The sequence below is a fragment of the Macrobrachium rosenbergii genome, chromosome 1 (assembly GCF_040412425.1).
Source record: "Macrobrachium rosenbergii isolate ZJJX-2024 chromosome 1, ASM4041242v1, whole genome shotgun sequence".
Classification (NCBI taxonomy): Eukaryota; Metazoa; Arthropoda; class Malacostraca; order Decapoda; family Palaemonidae; genus Macrobrachium; species Macrobrachium rosenbergii.
In genome coordinates, this window is record NC_089741.1 from 55,362,950 (window position 1) to 55,385,881 (window position 22,932).

General features: G+C 45.2%; 2 protein-coding genes across 19 annotated transcripts in view; one reads left to right on the top strand and one right to left on the bottom strand.

Moving 5' to 3' along the window:
• LOC136840474 (eEF1A lysine and N-terminal methyltransferase) overlaps positions 1 to 3,016 on the bottom strand; it is a 44,286-nt gene extending 41,270 nt beyond the window's left edge. The window contains exons 1-2 of the mRNA XM_067107147.1: positions 2,850 to 3,016; positions 1,505 to 2,153 (exon numbers count right to left, since the gene is read on the bottom strand). Coding sequence (XP_066963248.1) covers positions 1,505 to 2,153; positions 2,850 to 3,016 — 816 coding nt within the window. The remainder of the gene's footprint in view (positions 1 to 1,504; positions 2,154 to 2,849) is intronic.
• A 14,664-nt stretch (positions 3,017 to 17,680) lies between these two features.
• da (daughterless) overlaps positions 17,681 to 22,932 on the top strand; it is a 624,884-nt gene continuing 619,632 nt past the window's right edge. For 16 of the 18 annotated variants that reach the window (XM_067103616.1, XM_067103640.1, XM_067103631.1 and 13 more), the window contains exon 1: positions 17,687 to 17,781. In XM_067103616.1, the coding sequence (XP_066959717.1) occupies positions 17,700 to 17,781 (82 nt within the window). In that variant the 5' untranslated portion in view covers positions 17,687 to 17,699. Of the gene's footprint in view, positions 17,782 to 22,932 lie in introns of all 18 variants that reach the window. The other 2 variants (XM_067103717.1, XM_067103756.1) reach the window with 1 other exon arrangement.

Genomic DNA, 22,932 nt, shown 5'->3' on the forward strand with positions numbered 1-22,932 from the left:
GAAGTGAAAAGATTTAACAGGCAAGGTTGCAGCCTCTTTGAACCCTAAGGTACCCATCAGATGAGGATAAAAGTATGATAGCAGTGAGTGTTGGCTAGTGGGAGAGGCCAACAGATGGGGAAAAAGAAGAATTTGAGTAGTAGGCTAGCTCATGATGATCTAAAACCATATTCCTTGTCCGGTCCTAATTCTTGTGTGTGTGTGTGTGTGTTTTGTGCATTTGTTGGGTGTTGATTGTGGTGCATAAAAGGTGATTTTGATAGGGGAGAGAGTGATTTCTAAAGAGTCAGCAGTTAGAGATGAAATGGAATGGTTTTTTATTTGTGGTCTGGTTTAAAGTAGGGGTAGGGTCTGTTGTGTCTGTTTTAAGAATTGGGAAAGAGAGCGGATGGGTAAGTAAGGATTCTTTAGAGTTACCGTGGTGGTGGGTATAAGCATAGGAAGCCTGCAAATTCATGAATGTTTGCCAGTATGTGCTTTGCTATTTGGGTAATTGTTCTTTCATTTCCTTCATATCTTGTTCTTAACTGTTCTGTTTCTGTACAGTCAAGAAGGTAGTGTTCCAGGGATTCTTCTGGGATTGTTTCACAGTGCTTGCATGGTTGGGGGTTGTCTGCTATTCTTTGCCATGCGCATTGGTATCCTAGCCTTAGCCGGTGGATTATGACTGCTAGGGCCCGTGAAAGATTTATTTCTCGGAAACCAGGTATACATTGAGGAATGCGGGCGGAAAGGAAGTGACCGACCTGTGGATTCCCATGTCACGCATTTGGACAAGAATTTGCGTTTGTTAGATGACATATAAATGAGAATAATTTGCGTTACAATAAACGTACAAAGTAGTAACATACATCAGCGGAAAGGCCGGGAAATAATGCGTATGGAGAGATACATAAAAAATATGAAATAATAACGGGTAATATACATGGCGTGATTAATGCAGAAATGAAGAAGCGTTTGACGCCTTTACAATTACTCCCCCCCCCCCAACAACAACACAATGTTTACAGAGATAAGTATTGGATGACATAAACATTAATCACAAAGGAGCTGGGGGAGCAGGAGGCGACGCCTTCTTTTCACAAACTGTGGGCGGGGGCAACGTCAACTGCTGGATCTGCCGCAGAGCGGCCTCTGGGACGCCCACAGCCCCTCCTTGGTGGGGCGGCGGGTATGTCTGCGGGCGCGTTTTGAAGGGGGACCCTGGGACGTCTGCCTGCCTCCTCCAGGATTTCGCTGTCCAAAAGGAATGCTGGTTTTAGCCTGTCGATGAAACCCAATCCTCCAGACCGTGGACGTCGATAAGATATGCCTTGGGGGTCCTGTCAATGACTCGGTAAGGGCCTGGTCGCGGGCGGTCGACGGTCGTCTATCCTGACGAAGACGTAGGTGCAGGAATCCAGGCTGGCCGGGCTGTAGGTGTTGGTTCTGTCTGTGAAGGTCTTATGGCAGGGCGCAAACTTCTGTGCTAGTTCCCTCAACCTCGGGAGGCGGGTGTCTGTGCCATCGGCTGACGCGGGAAGAATTCCCCTGGAACAGCTAATGTTTCTCCACAGACTTTTTCTGCGGGGGATACATCGCCATCTGCCCTCGGTGTGGTGCGGTGACCCAGCAGGACACAAGGGAGCTGGGTCCTCCAGTTTTTGTAGGTGCAACATGCCATTAGAGCTGCCTTCAGTGAGCGGTGTGCCCTCTCTACCATGCCGTTTGCTGCGGGGCTGTAAGCCGTTGTGCTGTGAAGTGTCATACCCATCAGGCATGCCAGGGAGACCCAGAGTTCTGACAGGAATGCTGAGCCCCTGTACATAGTAATGCTGTCTGGCACCCTGAAGTGGCTGATCCAACTGGAGAGGAGGGCTTCTGTGCAGGATGCTGTTGATGCCTCCTCCATAGGTGTCACCTCTGGCCAGCAAGTGGAGCAGTCTATGATTGTCAGGAGGTACCTGACGCCCCCAGACTGCAGTAGAGGCCCGATGGCTATGTGGATGTGGCCGAAGTGCCGACAAGGTTGAGGGAAATCACCAGTGCCTGATTCTGTGTGCCTTGTGACCTTGCTGATTTGGCACGGGATACAGCTCCTCGCCCACTGGCGGTGTTCTTCCTGATGCCGTGCCACACGAACTTTTCTGTCATCAGGCGTGCTGTTGTACGCCCTGATGGATGGGAGAGGCCATGAATGATGTCAAAATTCTGCTTCCTCCTTGAGGTGGGGACCAGGGGGCGGGGGCAGCTGGTGCTAGTGTCACAGAGAAGCATTGCATCCGAACCGCCCAAGGGCACATCCTCCCACTTGAGTGCCATCAGTGCCATCCTGTAGGCTGGTGTTTCCGGGTCTGCTGCTTGCTCCTTTGCCAGGTCTTCGTAGTTTATGCCGAGGTGCAGGGAATTGATTTTCACCCTTGACAGGGCGTCGGCTACAGGACTGTTCCTTCCGGGGACGTAGGTGATAGTGCAACCAAACTCAGAGATGGCGGCTAAGTGCGGCTGCTGCCTCGCCGACCACTAGTCGCCTGCCTTCGTAAATGCGTGCACCAGGGGCTTGTGGTCCTTGAGGATGGTTAATGGAGTGCCGTCCAGCAGGTATTTGAAGTGCCGCACAGCCTGGTAGACTGCGAACAGCTCTCTGTTGAAGGCACTGTAACGGGTCTGCCGGCTACACCTTGCGACTGAAGAAGGCTAGAGGCCGGTGGGTGCTGTCGACTACTTGCTCGAGCACTGCTGCGCAGGCGATGTTGCTGGCGTTGGTGGTGAGTCTCAGGGAAGCGGTGGGGTTATGATGCGTTAAAGTGGTGGCACTCGTGAGGGCTGTCTTTGTCTCCTCGAATGCCTGCTGTTGCGGAGTGCCCTACATCAATGTTTTTGGCTTGCCCTTCAGGACTCCAGTCAGGGGATACATGATGCAGGCGATACCTGGGATGAATCGGTGATAGTTGTTTACCATGCCAAGGAATTCTTGAAGGGCCTTGATTGTCCGCAGCTTCAGGAACTTTTTTATTGCTTTCACCTTGGAGGCCATGGCCCATACCCCCGCTGGGGAGATCTTGTGTCCGAGGAAGTCTATTTTTTCCACCCCGGATATGCATTTGTCAAACGTGACAACTAAACCGTTCTCTTGCAGGCACTTCAGGATGGTGCAGACATGGCAAAGGTGTTCCCCTGGGGACTTGGAGAAGATAAGGATGTCGTCTACGTAACAGACACAGAAGGGCAAGTACCCCAGGATGGTGTCCATCAGGCGCTGGAATGTGGTCCTCACGTTCCTGAGGCCAAAGGTGGAACTCAGAGAAGGTGTATGTCCCGAACGGCGTGATGATGGCTGTCTTCAGGACTTCGTCAGGATGCACAGGAACCTGAAAATATGATTTTAGCAAGTCAATCTTCGTGAAGACCTTGGCCCCATGAAGGGCGCTTGTTAGGTCTTGCATGTTCAGCAGTGAGTAGTGGTCTAGCATGGTGACTAAGCTCAGGCAACGGTAGTCTCCGCAGGACCTCCAGGAACCATCTGACTTCTTTACCATATGCAGAGGAGACACCCACGGGCTCGATGCTTTGGTACAGACGCCCATCTGTTCCATTTCACTGAAGGCCCGTTTGGCATCTTGTAGTTTTTGGGGGACAGGCATCAGAACTTGGCATGAGTTGGGGGGCCTGTTGTAGTGATGTGGTGGTAGATACCGTGCTTGGCACTGGCCCCTGGCAACTGGCAAAGCTCTGGTTAAAAACTTCTGAGAACTCCTGGAGGAGGGTGGTGTAATTGTTCGAGGCTGTGAAGCAGACGGCGGGCATCCCTGGTCCGGTGGAGAGAGGTCGGGAGTGGCAGGTTCCGGTGTCAAAGAGGCATTGCCTGCCGACATTGACCAGGAGTCCGTGGTGTCCCAGGAAATCAGCGCTCAGGAGGGAGAACTTGACCTCTGCAATGACAAAAGGCCAGTGATACCTATGGCCCAAGATAGAGATTGTGCGGGTCGTTGTTCCATAGCAGCGGACAGGGGTTCCGTTCGCAGCTACCAGGGAGGTCGTGGAGTCAGTTGTCCAGGCATAGTCCTCCTCCGACAGTAGGAACACGGACTGCATTGCGCCCATGTCTGTAAAGTCACCACATCGGCGCCAGGATAGTGTTTGGTGGCGCCATTAATTAAGTCTCCGCTGAGCTTGTTTTCTTTGGTGACCCATTTTCTTCGAGCTCAATTAGTCACGCCTAAAACGTGCCTTGAGTCACGCATTTTAATCATTTTACTTTATGGTATTTATACGAATGTCACACATTGTGTATCACATGTTTCTTCATTCACAGGCATCAAGACTGTATCCATATTAATAGCTCTGTATGTTTGTATTGTAATTTGTACTTGTTCACTGCATATTATTGTTTATTGTTTCGACCTCAGGTCACAGTCAATTCCATTGTCTCTACATGGCCCGGCGTCGTCATTCACCAATATAACTACTGGATCTGTAATAAATTAGCAGTAACTTTTACCTGCTCGTTTCTTTGACACCTTACAGTGGTGACCCGGATATACGAACCATTCGCGTTCACCTGGCGACTCAGTGCCCGACCAAGTTTCTCCGAAGCAACAGCGGCCTAAACCGCAGCTGTAACCAGCGTTTTGGCGTGCTGACTCTACCGTCGGCGTACCCCTGGCGTCACTAGCGGAACCACCACGGCACACGAGGGTAACATGCCCCAGGCAGCAATGTACTCAGTAAGGGTCAAGGAGCGAGCAGACGCGGATATCCCCTCCTTCATGCAGTTAAATGCGCGGTTTGTGATTCCGGAGGTTTACTACCTCCATCACAGCAGCGCCCGCCCCGCATCAGGCCCTCCGCAACTCCACACCAGCGCTTGAACACACGACGGCGGGCAACATAATCGCTGGCCGCTCACCGTAAAGCTGCCGCCCGTTTACGCAGGGGGCCATCGATGTGGCTGCGCGGGGTGGAACCATTTCAGAATCGCGGACTCACGGACGAAATCCACAGGCCGACACAGTGCTCAACGCCCCGAGGATGTACAGAAAAACTCATCTCGCGGTACCCGAAACACACACCCTCACATACAGCACCACAAAAGTTCCTCCTCGAAACTTGCTCCTGCCCATCACCGAGCGGGCCGCCCGTGCTATCGACCTTGCCTATAAATCCACGCATACGACCTCAATTCAAGAGACGGCTTAGTTGGTCGAGATCTCCTGTCACTACCAGAATTGCGGCACAAAGAAGCGCAGGAGATAAGCTTCACACGGAAATCTACCTTCGCCAACTCCTCCCGGTACGCAACCAGATCGCTCACTCCCTACACCATGCCTGTCGGGACCTCATAGAGACGGGGCGCAACACTCACAGACTCCGTCAGAGGCTTCATAGCGGCTAAAACCGGCCACACAGCTGGTCAGCTCCGCCCAGCCTGAAGAGGATGTAGAGCAGCGCCCGCCAACGCCGCCGCCAACAGGCGTCCACCGAACCACAGCAGATGGAGGTCCGGGGCTTCTGTCGCTACCGCAAGTGGTCCGGAAAGGACGCCCAAACTGCCTGCAGCGCTCCTGCCGTTCACTAGTTCAAAACGGGGTGGTGGCGGCGGCAGGACAGGTCGCCATGGCAGCCGAAAGAACCCAGGGCCTCAAAAACAGTAGGTTTTTACGTCCCAGCGACACGTCTCCGGCAGGATGATGCTGGTGGAAACACAGGAGCCGCTAAATCGGTCTTCCCAGCATCCAGAGAGGACCGCACCAGACACCAGACCCGGCCGCTTTCCTGCAGCGGCCGCCAACGGCATCCCCCATCCTCCCTCGGCACCAGGCTCCTGTCGATTTCCATCCTTGGCCAGAGTTACTCCTGGGACTTCATCGTCGCGGACGGGGAACCCCACTCCTGGGGCAGATTTTCTGGCGCACCGCCTGCTAGTCGACGTGGGCGCAAGCGCCTCCTCGATACCAACTCCTGCCGGTCTCCCGTTAATGGCGGACCCAGACCCACCATCAGCGCCCGTCGCCCCCACCAGTATGCACACCTACTGCGGAGTTCCCTGAGGTATTTAAGCCGAGCCGCCAAGTCCCCGGGCCCCAGCCAAGCACGGCATATACCACCATATAGTGACTAAAGGGCCCCGACACATGCTAAGTCCGCAGGCTTCCCCCTCAGCGCCTTCAGGAGGCGAAAAAAGCGTTCGGAGATGGAACAGATGGGCATCTGCAGGAAAGCCTCCCAGTCCATGGGCCTCCCCCTCCACATGGTGCAGAAACTGGACGGGCTCCTGGAGACCCTGCGGCGACTACAGGCGGCTCAACATTTGCAACAGAGCCCAACCACTACCCTCTACCCAACATGCAAGACCTCACGCCTCCTTTCACGGGGCCAAAATATTCACTAAATTGGGCCTTCTTAAATCTTATTTCCAGGTACCTGTTGCGCCAGAGGACATACCAAAGACAGCCATCATCACGCCCTTGGGTCCTATGTGTTCGCCTTCTCCACCTTCGGACTGAGGAACGCGGGGCCACCTTCCAGCGGCTCATGGACAGCATCCTGGGGACCTAAAATTCTGCGCCTGCTACGTCGACGACATTCTCATATTTTCCAGGTCTCAGCGAACACCAGAGACACATCAAAGCAGTCCTCCAGCGCCTCCAAGAGAACGGCATCGTCGTCCGTTTCGACAAGTGTACCTTCGGCGCCCAGAAAGCAGAATTCCTGGGTCACGAGTGTCTCCGACAGCGCCCGCCCTCTTACATCGAAAGTGGCAGCCGTAGCCTGATTCCCGACACCCACCTCCATCAAGGCCGTCCAGGAGTTCCTGGGATGGTAAACTTCTACAGGCGGTTCATCCCGGATCGCGACACCACGGCCCTCTGACGGAAGTCCTAAAAGGTCAACGAAGTCCCTGTCTTGGGGACCAGCCAGCAGCAGGCCTTTTCCCTGACGAAGGCCGCCCTCACCAAGGCAAGCCTTGGCACACCAGGATCCCAAAGGCTCCCCTCCAGCTGACGACAGACGCCAGCAACGTCGCACGCGGTGCTGTTCTGGAGCAAATCATCAACGGCGCCCCCAGCCCATCGCCTTCTTCAGCAAAAGTTCAGTCCAAGAGAGACCGCTACAGCACCTTCGACAGGGAACTCTGGCGCGTGTACGCGCCAGTTCGGCACTTCAAGTTCCTCCTGGAGGACGCCCTTCACAATCTTCACGGACCACCAGCCACTGGTTCACGCCTTCACGAAGCAGGGGGACGCATGGTCTTCCAGACAGCAGCGCCACCTCTCAGCCATAGCCGAATTTTACCTGTTCCGCCAGGTACTTGCTCCCGGCAAGAAAAATCCGTAGCAGACGCCCTCTCCAAAGTCGAAGTTGAACGCAGTGCAGCTTGGTGTAGATTAACAGGACCTTGCCAGAGAACAGGCCGCTGACCCAGAAACCCCAGCATACCGCACGCCATCACATCCCCTCAGAGTGGCGGGACGTGACACTCGCCCCAAGGCCCCAGCCTGCTCTGTGACATCAGCACAGGCCAGCCCCGCTTTTGGTTCCAGCCTCACGCCGCCGCCAGGTATTCGACATAATTTCATGGCCTCTCACACCCCTCCCGGCAGGACCACGCTGCTGCAAAAAAGTTCGTCTGGCACGGGGTGCAAGACGCCACGCCTGGGCAAACGGTGCCTGCAGTGCCAGACCAGTAAAGTGGTCGTCGCACGCAGTCGGGGGTAGGCGAGTTCCCAGCAAGGGCGCCGCCGGCCACATCCACATCGACAGTCGTCAGGGCCCTTCCCCATCAGGCGGTTCCAGATACCTCCTGACGGTGGTCGAACGTTCGGAGGTGGCCCGAAGCCACACCATGCAAGAAGCCACCGCCAGCGCCGTGCGCTGAGGCCCTGCTCTCCAGTTGGGTTAGCTGGCCGGGCGTCCCGACCACATCACAACCGACAGGCCCCCGCTTTCCTCCGAGTTGTGGTCTGCCCTGGCTCAACTGCTGGGAACCACGCACCACACCACCACAGCGCACAACCCAGCGGCCAACGGGCCTGGTCGAACGTTCCACAGGTCCTAAAGTCATCCCCTCATGGCCCGCTGCACCGAGGACTGGAAACATCAGCTGCCGTGGGTCCTCGGGTTGAGGGACCGCCCCCAGAGCCACGGCACCCCATCCGCAGCTGAACAAACCCATGGGGAACCCTCGTGGTGCAGGAGAGCTCGTGACAGATGAACGCCACTCCCCATCACTGCAGAGGCTCTGCGAGCGTGGCCAGCAAGTTAAGCCCCTTGCAGGCGCTCATACATCGACAAAGCAGCCACCTTCATGCCGCCACAGCTGTCATCCGCCACCCACGTCTTCGTCAGAGTCGACGCCAATCCGTCCACCACTAACTAAGCCCTACAGGGGACCCTTCTTCGTGCTGGAACGGAACAGCTAGGGCGTTCCAGCTGGCACTCCCAGGCAAGGACGACTGGGTTTCATAGACCGGCTAAAGCCCGCCTTCCTGTCGGAAAGTCCCGGCAGCGACGCAGCACCCCTTCCGCCTAACCGCACCCCAGCACGCCCTCACCCCCCCAGGCGCGGCCGCCCCAGGAAGGGAGCCCCAACCAGCAGCCTCACAGGCGGAGGCCCCTCCATTATCTTCAAGGAGCCGCGGCGCCTTCAGCGTCCCAGCAGATACAGGATTAGTCGACGCGTCCCTCGTCTTGGGGAGTATTTGTAAAGTCACCACATCGGCGCCAGGATAGTGTTTCGCGGCGCCATTAATTAAGTCTCCGCTGAGCTTGTTTTCTTTGGTGACTTCCATTTTCTTCGAGCTCAATTAGTCACGCCTAAAACGTGCCAGGTCACGCATTTTAATAATTTTTACTTTATGGTATTTATACGAATGTCACACATTGTGTATCACATGTTTCTTCATTCAGGCATCAAGACTGTATCCATATTGTAGCTCTGTATGTTTTGTATTGTAATTTGTACTCGTTCACTGCATATTATTGTTTATTGTTTCGACCTCAGGTCACAGTCAATTCCATTGTCTCTCGCGGCCCGGCGTCAGTCGGCCGCAATATAAGCTGCCTGGATCTGTAATAAATTAGCAGTAAATTTTACCTGCTCGTTTCTTTGACACCTTACATGTCAACCAACAGGCACCACTTTGATATATCATCTCTGATGAAGAAACCTGCTGGTTGCAAGTCATTGTGTTTTGTGGCCACTGCTGTTACTTGTGGCCGCCCTTCTCGTTTTTTGTGAAGGAACAGGGGGTTCTGCAGTTCCTGGCTCTGGGGCCAAATCTTCTGTGGAAATAGCACCACGCTGAGTTTATCCATGCCCTCTGCTCCGGGTTCGTCCACACCCTCTGCTCCCTTGGCGGTGCTCTCCTCCTGTAGATCATGTTTGTGATCTCTGGGTCATTGTCCTCCAACGTCAGGCTACAGGCTGCAGGGGCAGTGGCGTGCTTGGAGGCCTTAGTGGCTTCGTGGATTTTCTGGGCAACGTTGACCAGCTCGTCCATGGGAAGGGCGTCCGTGTCAGTAATTTGGCCCCTCACCTCCTGCAGAAGGCACCACAGGAATATTGCTCTTGTCAGGCTGATTTCCTTTCTGTGCCCATTTGTGTCGACACCCGGCAGTCTTACTAGGCCCCGCAGTTCATCCCAGACATCCCTGGGTGATATTTCCCCAAGGGGCTGGGTCAATAGGTCTAGGGTGCACTGCGCTCTCTTGGAGGCGGTCATGAAATATGTTTGTATCAGCTTGTCTTGCAAGGCTGTGTACATGACCTTGTCTGGCTGTGAGTCAAGCCGTGGGGTGATCTTGTTGAAGACCTCTTCAAGTAGTGTCGTCATGGTAACGTCTGTCTTGGTCTTCTCATTTGTGATGCGCGCCACGCAGAAGTGAGCATCTGAGCGCAGAAACCAAGATGCTGTGTTCTGCATTAAAACAGGGGGAGCTTTACCGCATCTGGCTTTGTGGGAGAAAGGGGCATGCAGACGATTTCTGTGTTTTTGGATTGTGATTGTAATACAGATTCTGCCATCTTTACTTTCACACGCCAAAACGCGAGTACGCGCCGTATTTAGTCCGCTAATAGTGTTAGAATTCGAGTGGTCGACAAAATGCCAAAACGTATCCTTCCGGGGACACCGTCGTTAGTCCGTTAAAGGCATGGGATTCCTCCGAGGGAGGAGCTTTCAGAGGCCTTGACTGTGGCGCCATTTTGAGCCCGTTAAAGGTTCTGAAGGTAAATGCGGCCGTATTTAGTCCGTTAATGGTGGGGCCAAAACCTGTCTTCTTGAACCTCACAACACGGGTCTGGGCAGGACTGATTTATTTCTCGGAAACCAGGTATGCATTGGAGAATGCAGACGGGAAGGAAGTGACCGACCTGCGGATTCCCATGTCATGCATTTGGATAAGAATTTGCGTTTGTTAGATGACATTTAAATGAGAATAATTTGCGTTACTATAAACATACAAAGTAGTTACATACATCAGCGGAAAGGCCGGACAATAATGCATATGGAGGAATACATAAAAAATATGAAATAATGTGTAATATACATGGCATGATTAATGCGTTTGACGCCTTTACATTGTTTAATTAACTTATTTTCTTGCTAAATTAACAATGGCTGTTTTATACCATTGTTTCTTTGTATGTCTGACTCTCACTTCTGTTTTCACAGTTTTTTTCACCTGGTGATGAGCTCATCACTTCAGGCTGTTTCATGCATTATTAACAAGAGGTAGCTCAGCTGGAGCCCTTTTGACCACTTGTGTTAATTCAACAGGCAGTAATTTGATGACTAATCTTTCTGCTAAATATTTTCTGGTATTTTCCTAATATAGATGTAAGCCCTTTGTTGGCCGAGTCGATTGAGCTTCAGACTGTCGCTCGATGGGCCGGAGTTCAAGTCCCCGGCCGGCTGATGAAGAGTTAGAGGAATTTATTTCTGGTGATAGAAATTCATTTCTCGCTATAATGTGGTTCGGATTCCACAATAAGCTGTAGGTCCCGTTGCTAAGTAACCAATTGGTTCTTAGCCACGTAAAATAAGTCTAATCCTTCGGGCCAGCCCTAGGAGAGCTGTTAATCAGTTCAGTGGTCTGGTAAAACTAAGGTATACTTAACTTAACTAATATAGATGTTGAAATATGCAGCCAGAAACAAAATTATAACATTTTACTAAGTCACAGTTACACACATAAACATGAATGATTACACTGAACATCATTGCTCATGATGTGTTCACAACTTTGTTGCCCTAGCAAGATCAGGACACAACTGTTGCCTTTTCTCTCAGTGGGGTGTACCTCAGCCTTCCACTTGCCACTGAAGTGACACCTTGGTAAGGGTAGCTGAAAGACTTTACACCTTGTTTAAGGGTGCCTTGAAGGCAGCTGCAATACGAGGCAACTATATTTTGCAGCCTAATTTTTATAAACGGAATATACGAGATATATAATTATATATATATATATATATATATATATATATATATATATATATATATATATATATATATATATATATATATATATATATATATATACTGCTGTGTGTGTGTGTGTATGTGTTTTGTGTGTGATTATGAGAAGGGTAAAAGGATAAAAGTGCTTGTAAGCAGAGATAGAGCCAAAGTGAATGGTGGCATGAATAAGATTGAGGGTAAATAGGAGCCAAGAAGATGGAACAACAAATTTTGGTATAGCAAGTGGAAGAATAGAAGCAGTTTATTCATAAAAGTATCAGTAATATGATGGAAGAAGGAGAGAAAGGGTGGATCACATAGTTCTGTAGTTGAATCAAGAAGGGTAACAGGATCCCTCCAAAACGTCTGAAGAAGAGGTCTGTCTCTCTAAGCGAAAACTGAGATTGTTGAGCAAACTCTCTTAATGTAAGTGAGGTGTGAATGTTGAATGAGAATGGATATAATGGATGCTGTTGAAAAGGATTATTTGGGCGGCAAATGTACAGTAAGAAATGTTGAAAGAAAGAATTGTAGAGATACATCGGGCATATGATAAAGAGGGTGGCATGGGAAAAATTGATCAGAGAGGGGAGAATGGAAGACAACAGGCTTAGAAGTCTTAGGAGGAAGAATTACGAGACCAGTGAATGCTACTCAGAAGGCGTGGAAAAGGCGTCAGGCTGAAAGAGCTTCAATATCTTGCCTCCCTCCTCCCCAAAGGATTAGAGTGCACTATTATAAGGTCGGTAGAAGTGGTGCTGTTTTTACAGAAAAACTTCAACATTCTGTTATGATAATGCACTCAGTTGAAATACCAGATTCACAAACGGCGTTTACAGATTTGCTGAGAAAAATTACAATAATAATTTGAAAAAGAATTACTATGAATAATTCTTTGAATGACTAAGTTTAAATCCTCTATATTTAGATCTGCCATGTCAGTTATTACTCCCTTTTCAGCAAATGATACTAAAATATTAACCAATCCATGAGCCGGTCTTTGGAAACAAACACTCTTTGGATACCGTTTCTCTTCTTGATATCTAAAATTGTATGCCACTCCTCACCTAATTTGTTTTTCATTTAGGGCCATGAAAAAGATCCTGGGTACCCCTAGTACAGAAGAGTCACATTTTGCAAATGGAGACTACGGCCCTTCCAAGGTGAAAGAATTAGAAAATAGTAACAACCAGAACTTGGTCATTTAAGAATCTTTTCTAGAAATACTGGGCCAGAAATTATAAACTTACATGAAAGTTTCCTCATGGAGTGTAGATTTAATTTGTTTTGAACATGGCTGGAAGAACAGGATGGGGTCACATTAGGAGTTTAAAGTTTTATATGGGAATATGTAGGGAAAAATGTTTTAAAATCTTCTTTCCCGGACCATCAGTGCGCCAATTTAACGTGCTGTAATTTTCGACAATTCACGTTGTGTAGATTAAAGTTTGTATCATGGACCAGAGAAACAGAGTGGGCCCACGATGCAGGACTAAAGTTTTACGAAGGAATTTATGCGAAAATTGTGAATCAAATGTTTGTAAGGGCAACAAAGCGGATCAGGTGATCAGTGTGGACCATGGACCTCTTATTTAGAGTTCCCTGGGTCCTATCTCCAGAAATCAGCACAATTTATCTTTCTCAGTTTCGAAGATGCCTACAGGAAGCAGCTAGGTACCTGCATGATGTCCTTTTACATCTAATGTGTTGCAATTAAAAAAAATCTTTTTTGCAATGAAAATAACAATGACTTTTTACCAATTTAGTAAAACAATGCCTGGTGCAAGCTAGTCCCAGAGCAAAAGGTGCCTAAATCTAAGGACAATTTAATCTAACAACATTAGTCTTTGTTATATTTGTTCAGAGAAATATAGAACTATAGTTGGTCCATGCAGATGTACAAGAAATAAAAAATTCAAAAATAGCCGGTAGTGTAAATCATCGATTGATCCTAACACTAAACATCCTTTCATTCCTATGTTCCATAAAATGTCATATATAGCCGCTAACACTTTTTGGACTAATATTTGCTTTTCCTTTAACTGCTTTTAACTTTCTTTTAACTTTAAACCTATAAGCATTATAACTTATATTTTAAACATTTGTAAAAGATGAAAAATAAGTATGGCGGGCCACCAACCATTTCTCCCAGCTGATTCGTTCATTGTTTTTCGACAAGGCATTGGTACGTACAGCACAATGAAAATAAGCTCGTGGATACCATACTGTTCTTGCGTGTCTTAATGTAGGACAAGAAAGATACCGGTACCATGTGTGATATATATTTTTATATGGCCAATGTTGAAAAGATATGTAAAGTAGATTCCTCCCATCCTTATCATAAACAAAACCCCCTTAGTCATAATCTGAAAAGTCAGCCACAGGTGTTAAGTCTTCTCTCCATTTGTTTGCTTCTGTTAGACATGAATTTTCTAAAGTCTAACTTTTGTTGTCAATTATGACATAGTTTACAGGAGTGCACGCAACTTGTGTCCTTTGTGAGAAAAAAAAAATGGTGTAAACAGCGAAAGAAAATATAATATTGACTGCAAAGCGGATGGGACAAGAGACAAAGGAAATAGATTGGGTGCGGAAAGAATAGGAAAAGGAAATACGCTATAAGACTGACTGGAAGGACAAACCGTGGGGAAATAGATTGGGTGTGGAAATAATAGGAAAAGGAAATATGCTATTAAGATATGACTGGAAGGGCAAACCATGGGAAAATAGATTGGGTGTGGAAATAATAGGAAAAGGAAATATGCTATTAAGATATGACTGGAAGGACAAACCATGGGAAAATAGATTCCCTCCTTCCTCTAGGAAAAGGAAATATGCTATTAAGATATGACTGGAAGGACAAACCATGGGAAAATAGATTGGGTGTGGAAAGAATAGGAAAAGGAAATACGCTATTAAGATATGACTGGAAGGGCAAACCATGGGAAAATAGATTGGGTGTGGAAATAATAGGAAAAGAAATATCCTCTTATTAAAGATCTCTTCCCAAACCATGGAAAATAGATTGTGAAATAATGAGGAAAAGGAAATATGCTATTAAGATATGACTGGAAGGACAAACCATGGGAAAATAGATTGGGTGTGGAAAGAATAGGAAAAGGAAATACGCTATTAAGATATGACTGGAAGGGCAAAACTAAAATAGATTAAAATGGGAAGCCAAGGAAAAGGAAATATGCTATTAAGATATGACTGGAAGGACAAACCATGGGAAAATAAATTGCGTGCAGAAAGAATAGGAAAAGGAAATACGCTGTAAGATATGACTGGAAGGACAAACCGTGGGAAAATAAATTGCGTGCAGAAAGAATAGGACAAGGAAATACGCTGTAAGATATGACTGGAAGGACAAACCATGGGAAAATAAATTGGGTGCAGAAAGAATAGGAAAAGGAAATATGCTGTAAGATATGACTGGAAGGACAAACCATGGGAAAATAGATTGGGTGTGGAAATAATAGAAAAGGAAACATACAAGATATGACTGGAAGGACAAACCATGGGAAAATAAATTGGATGCAGAAAGAATAGGAAAAGGAAATACGCTATAAGATATGACTGGAAGGACAAACCATGGGAAAATAGAGTGGGTGTGGAAAGAATAGGAAAAGGAAATACGCTGTAAGATATGACTGGAAGGAAAAACCATGGGAAAATAAATTGGTTGCGGAAAGAATAGGAAAAGGAAATACGCTATAAGATATGACTGGAAGGACAAACCATGGGAAAATAGATTGGGTGTGGAAAGAATAGGAAAAGGAAATATGCTATACGATATGACTGGAAAGACAAACCATGGGAAAATAAATTGAGTGTAGAAAAAATAGGAAAAGGAAATATGCTATAAGACATGACTGGAAGGACAAACCATGGGAAAAAATAGATTGTGATTTTTAAAGAAAGACAAAGGAAGTACGTTTTTGAGACATGACTGGAAGGACAAACCATGGGAAAATAAATGAGGTAGAAAGAATAGAAAAGAAATATGCTATAAGATATGACTGGAATTATTAAACCATGGGAAAATAGATTTTTGGAAAGAATAATAAAAGGAACTTCAGTTATTAAGACATGATCAAGAACAAAAGGTTGGAAAAATAAATGGATTGTAGAAAGAATATCAAAAAAATACGCTATAAGATATGACTGGAAGGACAAACCATGGGAAAATAGATTGCGTGTGGAAAGAATAGGAAAAGGAAATACGCTATTAAAATTTGACTTGAATGATAAACCATGGGAAAATAATATTAATGAGAAAGCTGAAAGAAAAACCAGGAAGCAAGAAGGTGTGCAAAAAGTAGGAAAGGTGCAGGAAATGAAGAGAAATGAGAGAGTTAATGAAAAGAGAGAATGATGTAAAAAGAAAAACATCTCGCTTTAAAAACGTCTGGATTACACGTGGAGAGTCAAAGATATAATTAAAATACTGTCAGGTTTTAGAGTATTGGGTTCCAAGACATTTTCAGTTTTATATACTCCTTTTTCAGTATTCCTACAGTATATTTCTAGACAATCCTCCTGTAACACCGAAGCCTCTTGAGACTAAAATAATAGCAAAGGTGAAGATAAAAACTTGAATAAAACTAGATTTTTTCTATTTCTAAAGCAGTTCTTATAATACCAAGCTGGTCATTGTATCCATTGTCTGTTTTCTCAAAAGTGATAGAAAACATTTTATGGAGATATCTACTCAGGTTATGGCAGAGTTTTTGGTAAACGAAATCATATTAATTCAGATAAAGCTATTGATTAGAAGGAAATCTCTCAACCGGCGGTGAAACGACATTATTTAAAAGCCTAAGTTAAGTGACTTTTGCTCCCTGTTGGGTTTAGAAAATCATTCAAGGTCAGAGTGAGGAGAATGAAAATCAAGAAAAAGGTCAAATAAATGACCATAAAAACCATCATAAAACATTCTTACCGAAAAACTTCGAGAAAAACTGCAAGGTTAACTTTTAGTGCAAGATAACAACAATGTGGATCTTAAGATGAGCCAAATACCTCAGATTTTTATACTTATTCAAACCCATTCTTTGAGTTCAGTTTGTCTACTTGAAAGCTCGCCCTTATAGATTAACACTCGAGTCTCATCTTCATTACATGAAACTGAAATAAATGTTGGGTGATGCTTATGCAAATTATCGTAGCGGAGTTATGTTCATACACAAAAGTTTAATATTTAACCAAAAACAAATGTTTCTCATTTTGACAAATAAATTTCGATTAGTTTTCTCTCAGACAATCTTTGTTAACAACACGTAGATGTATATAGTAAAACAATACCCCATGGACGATGCATCCAACCTATTATGAACTTCATTTTAAGAAAAGCATTTTGAATAAAGTCAGTACTTAAGGTATTCATGAAATATTCTAGCAAAAGGTGTCACGAACTTAACTGAAATCAAGAGCTCAGGTGATGATATAGTGACAGTTTTTTTTAAACTTTTCTCTTTTTTCTGAAACGATGTATAATAATCAAGAAGGTTTAAAATTAAACGTAATCTTGGGAAAAAATATGATTCAGCGTGTACAAACTGCAAGAACAAAGAGTTCAAGTAAATTTTCTTGAAAAAAAAGAAAGGAAAAAAATGCATCCAAACAAGCTCAACCCTTCAGCTCAAAGGATGTTTCTAAAGAGTAGCACCAGCCTTAGGTTTTTGTAATCAGTTGATTACAGTTGAAACTAATTAGATGAAGCTTCAGATAACTAATCCTCACATTTATCTTAATACTTATCAGCTGTTCACATACATGACAATATCGGAATGCTGCAGGTTAACAAAAAATACTCTCATGCTGCTGAGGTGTAAAAACTGTTCTCTGGACTCTTAATTTTTATAGTAAACTTTTCATTTTCATACATAAAAGAAACATTATCATTGTTTAGTACAAAATTTTATTTAATTAAAATGATACTGGATGTTGGCGGTTTATTCAGTGGGAGGAAGAGCGCCTGTGTTATTGAATTTTGTATGGTTGGTAGCCTTGACGCGCGTGCGGACACTGCATCTAAACAAAGCATTCTTTTAGAATTTAAAACAAGTAAAATATTTCGTTAGTCGTCTATACAGTACGAATATTTTCGTATAATTATTAAACAAAATAGCGTATTAACCTATGATTTTTATATATTTATTTCATGAAACCATTCAAGTATAACAAATAGAAAAGTGGTAAAAGAAAATATTCTAAAAGCACGATTATTACTCTATGTTTTCAGTTTAAGCCAAAATGGCTGGAGCAGAGGATGAACCGATGCACCTCTACGAGGTTTTTCAAAACTGTTTCAATAAGATTGCGAATAAGCATACCGGTAAGTACTGATTTCTCAAAGCCTTGATATCCACGGAATATAATAATATTCCGAATCTGAGTGCCCATGACCTCCGTTTCTCGTACTAGGCAAAGAAAAGCGAGTGCTGGTATGTTTGGGTGGCTGCCATGATGGGCCAGGACAAGTACGGTAGTGGCCCCGTCTCTCTATGGCACTAACTGTGGCACTCCTTCCTTGGCCCATGATGCTTATGAATTTATGTTAGATATCATTACAATTCTGGGTAGCCTCGTTTTTAAGGAAGGAAATGAATATGACCTGGGTATGAATTTTTAGCTGGGTGCGATGTTGGACTGGGCAGAGGATGCTACCATAGCCTAGGGTAGGCTATCCTTGTGTTGGTACACTCGCATTAGAACCAAATGTTTTTATGCTTATCCTGTAGGTAGCATTGACACCAGACATCACATTGACGTTCTGTGTTTACAACAGAGCAGCAGGAGCTATATTATCCTAAGTCTCAAAAGGGCAATAGGCTAGTTTCCAGATAGGCTAAGGTTCTAAGCCTCGGCCTAGAGATTTTGATGGTGCATGGTCAAAGCAGTTAGCTCGAGGTAAATCACTGGTAAATGTAAAGGAGACGGCCACACAAAGATATCGCTTATTAATATAATTTTTATAGGTTAGGCCTAGGAAAGTGTGTACCCTATAGACCTGTAGTCTAATTCAGTGCAGGGGAGATAATCTGAGATAATGAGAAAGTACTATTTTTTTTTCACTTTCACCCCCAAGGAGCTGGTACTAAACACAGTATCCCGCTGAGTTTCCGCCATGTTTAGTGTGAGCCCCTCATGGATGAAGTAAAAGGATGAACAAAAGATGGCAAATTTCTCGTTATCTTGATACATTTCCCAGATTATCTCGCTTGCACTGCATTATATACTACACCAATTTCTATATTTTTCAGTCAAAAAATTATATTATGTGATATCTTTGTGTGGCCGTCTTTACATTTTTACCAAATTATCACAGACTTGCCCAGGCTTATTCCAAATCCAAGTAGCTGAGTGTAGGCTAAGTCCATTATTTTTCAGTGTAGGCTAGGTGACAATGATGTTGGTTAGTAACTTTGACTTGGCTGTGCTAATTATTGTTTTAGTTTTGTTGGGACAACTCTAGGCTAGTAAGTTGCCAAATTTTTTTAGCCTGATTTCCAGATTTGTAGAAGTGTTTGAAAAACAAGCAATCAAGCCTAGATTTTATTGTCTGGTGCTCCAAAACTAAGGTGATAATTTTGTTAGACAAATTTTATCGTAAGGATATCCTAGAATTATTGAAAAGTTGAAACAAGAAACCAGAGAAGTTAGTAGCCTATTGGTGTTTGTTGATGTTTTGTTTTTCGCGCCTTCATATAGCGCCAGATGTGCCGATTAAACTATGCATTAGCTTTTTAATGGTTTGTGCTAGTTTAATACAGTACTATCAAACTCCATCCTATGATGGAATTCATGCTATGTGGGCAGGGAGAAGTGCAGTGGCTGAATAGGAGATACTTTTTTAAGGTTTAGCTTATGAGCGAAAGTAAATTGAAGCTGCAGAGTGTATGTGTGTGTGTGTGTGTGTGTGTGTTGAGGATTGGAAAGTGCAGAGAGATCATTTGCAAATTGAGTGGGAAAGTTTGAAAGAGCAATCAGGTAAATTTCTTTTAAACAATAATTTGAACAAAGAGTTAAAAGTATGATTTTACGGAAGATTTTATTGTATGTTTTGAATGGTGGTGGCTTTATTCTGGTTGTACTTAATAGTAGTTTTAGAGATATACTGGACCCCTTTATATCCTAATAATGCTGGGAGATCTCTTTGGAAACTGATTTCAGGTTGGAGAGAGGCCTTACTTCGTGTCTATTCTAACCCACTTGTCTAAATCTTGCATCAGTAATGAATCAGAACTTGCAGAGCATTATGGGTTCTAAAGAAGACATGGCCCCTGTATTTTACTTCCTTTTTTGTATTTTCCCCATTCAAAAACCCTTTCCATCTTTTTCTTGACTGCCCTAATTAATGTAAGCTACTGATTTGCTGCTGAATGAACATGGAAATGTTCAAAACAGACACAAAAAAAATTGTGGGATTTTACTGTCAGTATAATCCGATGAAGACTTACCATTTGGGTTAAAGGAACCATGCCTTTAAGTAAATTCTATATTTATTTAAGGAATATGCCTGATTTTCAGAACTCCCATTGTTGACTGATTATTTGATGTGAATCTTTTCAGCAACAAAAGAACCAATGAGTTTTCAGTGTTTTCCATGTGCTCTATCTGCATTTCAAGATGGAAATAACATAAGGCATTAAAAAGGAGTTAGCTATCCTGATAACAATGCTGTCACACACCTAGTATTGATTGGAGCCCACCTTTACATAACTATAAACAAACAATTTGGAAAAAGCCAAGTGGTTAACAGAAAGTTTCCTATATATTATAGTATGCATGTGTATTTAGCAAATTAAGGAAACAAAGGCTCATTTTAGTATCAAGAACTCCCTGTTCATAAAAGAAAAAAAATATCAGTTTCCACCCTTTTGGCATTTAGTTAATCATTCTGGAAAACAGAGCTTAAAGGTCATCAGTTTTGTAAGATGGCAAGAGGTATTCATCTTAGAACTCTTGGAATGGTTCTTATGCTGATGTCAGTTATAAAAAGGAAGAACAGTTCTAAGGAGAAGCTTTTTATCTTCCCTTATATAGTGCAAACAATAGGGCGAGTTTAAAAAGAAGAAAGGTATAGCTGGAGCTTACGGAGGAATTCAAACATGTGACGGCAGATATAACAGAAGAAAATAGTTATATGAATGATTAAACAGTAATAGCGAGAAGATGCTCCGATGGAAGGTACTGGTGTAACTGGACATTCCTGAAGAAGCTTCAATCAGAATTATGGTTTTTCACTAAAGAGTCAAAGGGAAGATTTGTTGAGATGACTTGACTGCAGGAAATGAACATTTGCAGAATGTCAGTTACATTGAGAACAAGATCTCAAGTATTTTTTATAAACCATATGCTGGGGACACTAGGCATTATATGAAACATGATCCAGTTTTTAGAGGCTTAATTTATAATGTACTAAGTTGAAGCTGGTGGGCTCTTAGTCAAATAAATGTAAGAGATAGTATTATCAAGACACTTTTGTTTTGTTAAAGATGATTGCTCAGGAACAGAAATGCTCTGCCAGAGAGAGAGGATGATCCATGCTGCAGCAGATTTGCAGCAGATTGGATATTTTGCTTCTCACATATCTTGTTAAAAAAAAAAAGAGTTGCCTGAGATTTCGTAAGTATGATGTAAATCATGGTGAATGAGAGATGGTGTAAAACAGAAGAGGAGATTGAGAGGATGGAAATGAAACAGTTAAGAGTAAATGGGGATAGTTTACTGTAGACTGAAATTTTGAGCCGTAGCATCTGAGGTACTGTTCAGCAGGGTAGTTTAGTGTAAGATTTTGGTGGTGCGATTTTGGAGAAATATGTCCTAAATGTGTTTCAAGAAGATTAACGATGCATACGGTATGAACTGTGTAGCATAGAGTACTGCAATTGCCTTATGAGATGTAACCCTGCATAGCTTCCTGTTTGATGGAGTGGTATCCATAGATTAGTATGTCAAAGTGTTCAAAAGACAGTTTTGTTCATGAAACTTACCCGTCAGATATATATATAGCTGTATTCTCTGTTAGTCCGACGGAATTTCAAAACTTACGACACGCAGTGGGAGATCAGGTGGTTAGTGCCCATTCCGCCGCTTGGGGAGGCGGTATCAGGAACCATTCCATTTTCTATTCAGATTTTCTCTGTCGCCGTTACTGTCAACACTTGTTTTCAGTACCTCGTCTTCGTTCGGATAAACTTGATTGTCACTTGAGTATTGGTTTGATTTTTGGTTTTGACTTGACTTGCCCAGCTAGGCATACGCTATTGTGGGATTGTTTTGGACGGCTTTGTTTTTTCCTGGGAGTAAGATGTCTGAATTCCAGTTCTTTCTAGTTATCGAGTTTGCCGTGTGCAAGATCAGAGCAGAGGCTACTGAAAATTTCGTAGATCCTCACACTGTATGCTCAGGTTGCTTAGAGGACATGTTTGTTTGTTGAATGACATGCAAGGAGGTGAATCTTTGTCTGATGCTAGTTGAGGACTTATGATTCTTATGTGAGAAAGCTAGGCGAGAGATAGGCTCAGGAGGTCTTCCTCCAGAAGTGGTAGGAGTCAGGGTAGTGTGCTTTCACCTGTTAACCCTCCTGTAGACGTAGCTCTTCCTAACCCCCTGTGGTGTTGCCCTCAACCCTGGGGTTGTGTGTGTCTGGATGGTGATGCCCTGGCCCATTATTATGTCTTCCATTGCCTTTTGAAGCTAATATGCTGCGCTCTTCAAAGTGCTGTGAAGTGCAGTGATAAGTGTCCGTCCTCTAGTGTTGTGGAGGGCGCCAGATCGGCCGTATCGCGCCTCTAGGTCTGAGACCTCTGTCGGACTCCCAGGACTCAGGGGTGGGCAAGTCGAAGCCGCAAGAGGGTTACGCGGACCCCCCCCACCGATCTGGGCGTCCGCATGTCCTGATGACGCTTCCCAGGCTGCCAAGGATCGCACGGGCACGGTAATCATGGCGATTGCTTCTTCCCCCGATTCCTCCTCCCCGCCGGGAATGGAAATCTCGGGATTTCGCCTTTGAAGAGAAGCTTCAAAAGAAGGACGCTTCCACCCCCTTTCGTGACGCTTCACGTCCCTTTTCTGATGACGCTCTTCGCTCTTCTCGGAGGATTTTGGCGCCATCCACCGCGAAGAGGACCAGGGCGTCATCGGACGATGGACGCTGAGCGCCCGCTTCGCTCAGAAAGAAGGCTGTTGCTTCCCCTGTGAGAAGCAGAAGGCGCCCTCGCCCCTCTTCTTCTCTTAGGATCAGTCCTTCTCCTGGAAGTAGAATCTTTCTCCTACCGTAAGCTGCTCCTTGGCATGCAGGAGCGGTGGCTTCTTTATTGGCCCAGAAGGAGACCGATCGTGTCGTCGTCGAAAGGATTCCCGGCTGCCGATCAAAGAGCCCAAACCTTCCCCTTCTCCTTCTCCTCGTTCGTCGCCGCCGTCTCATGCCGCGCCCGCTAGAAGTCCTGTTGCTCAGCGTTTTACTGGTCTTGGCAGGACC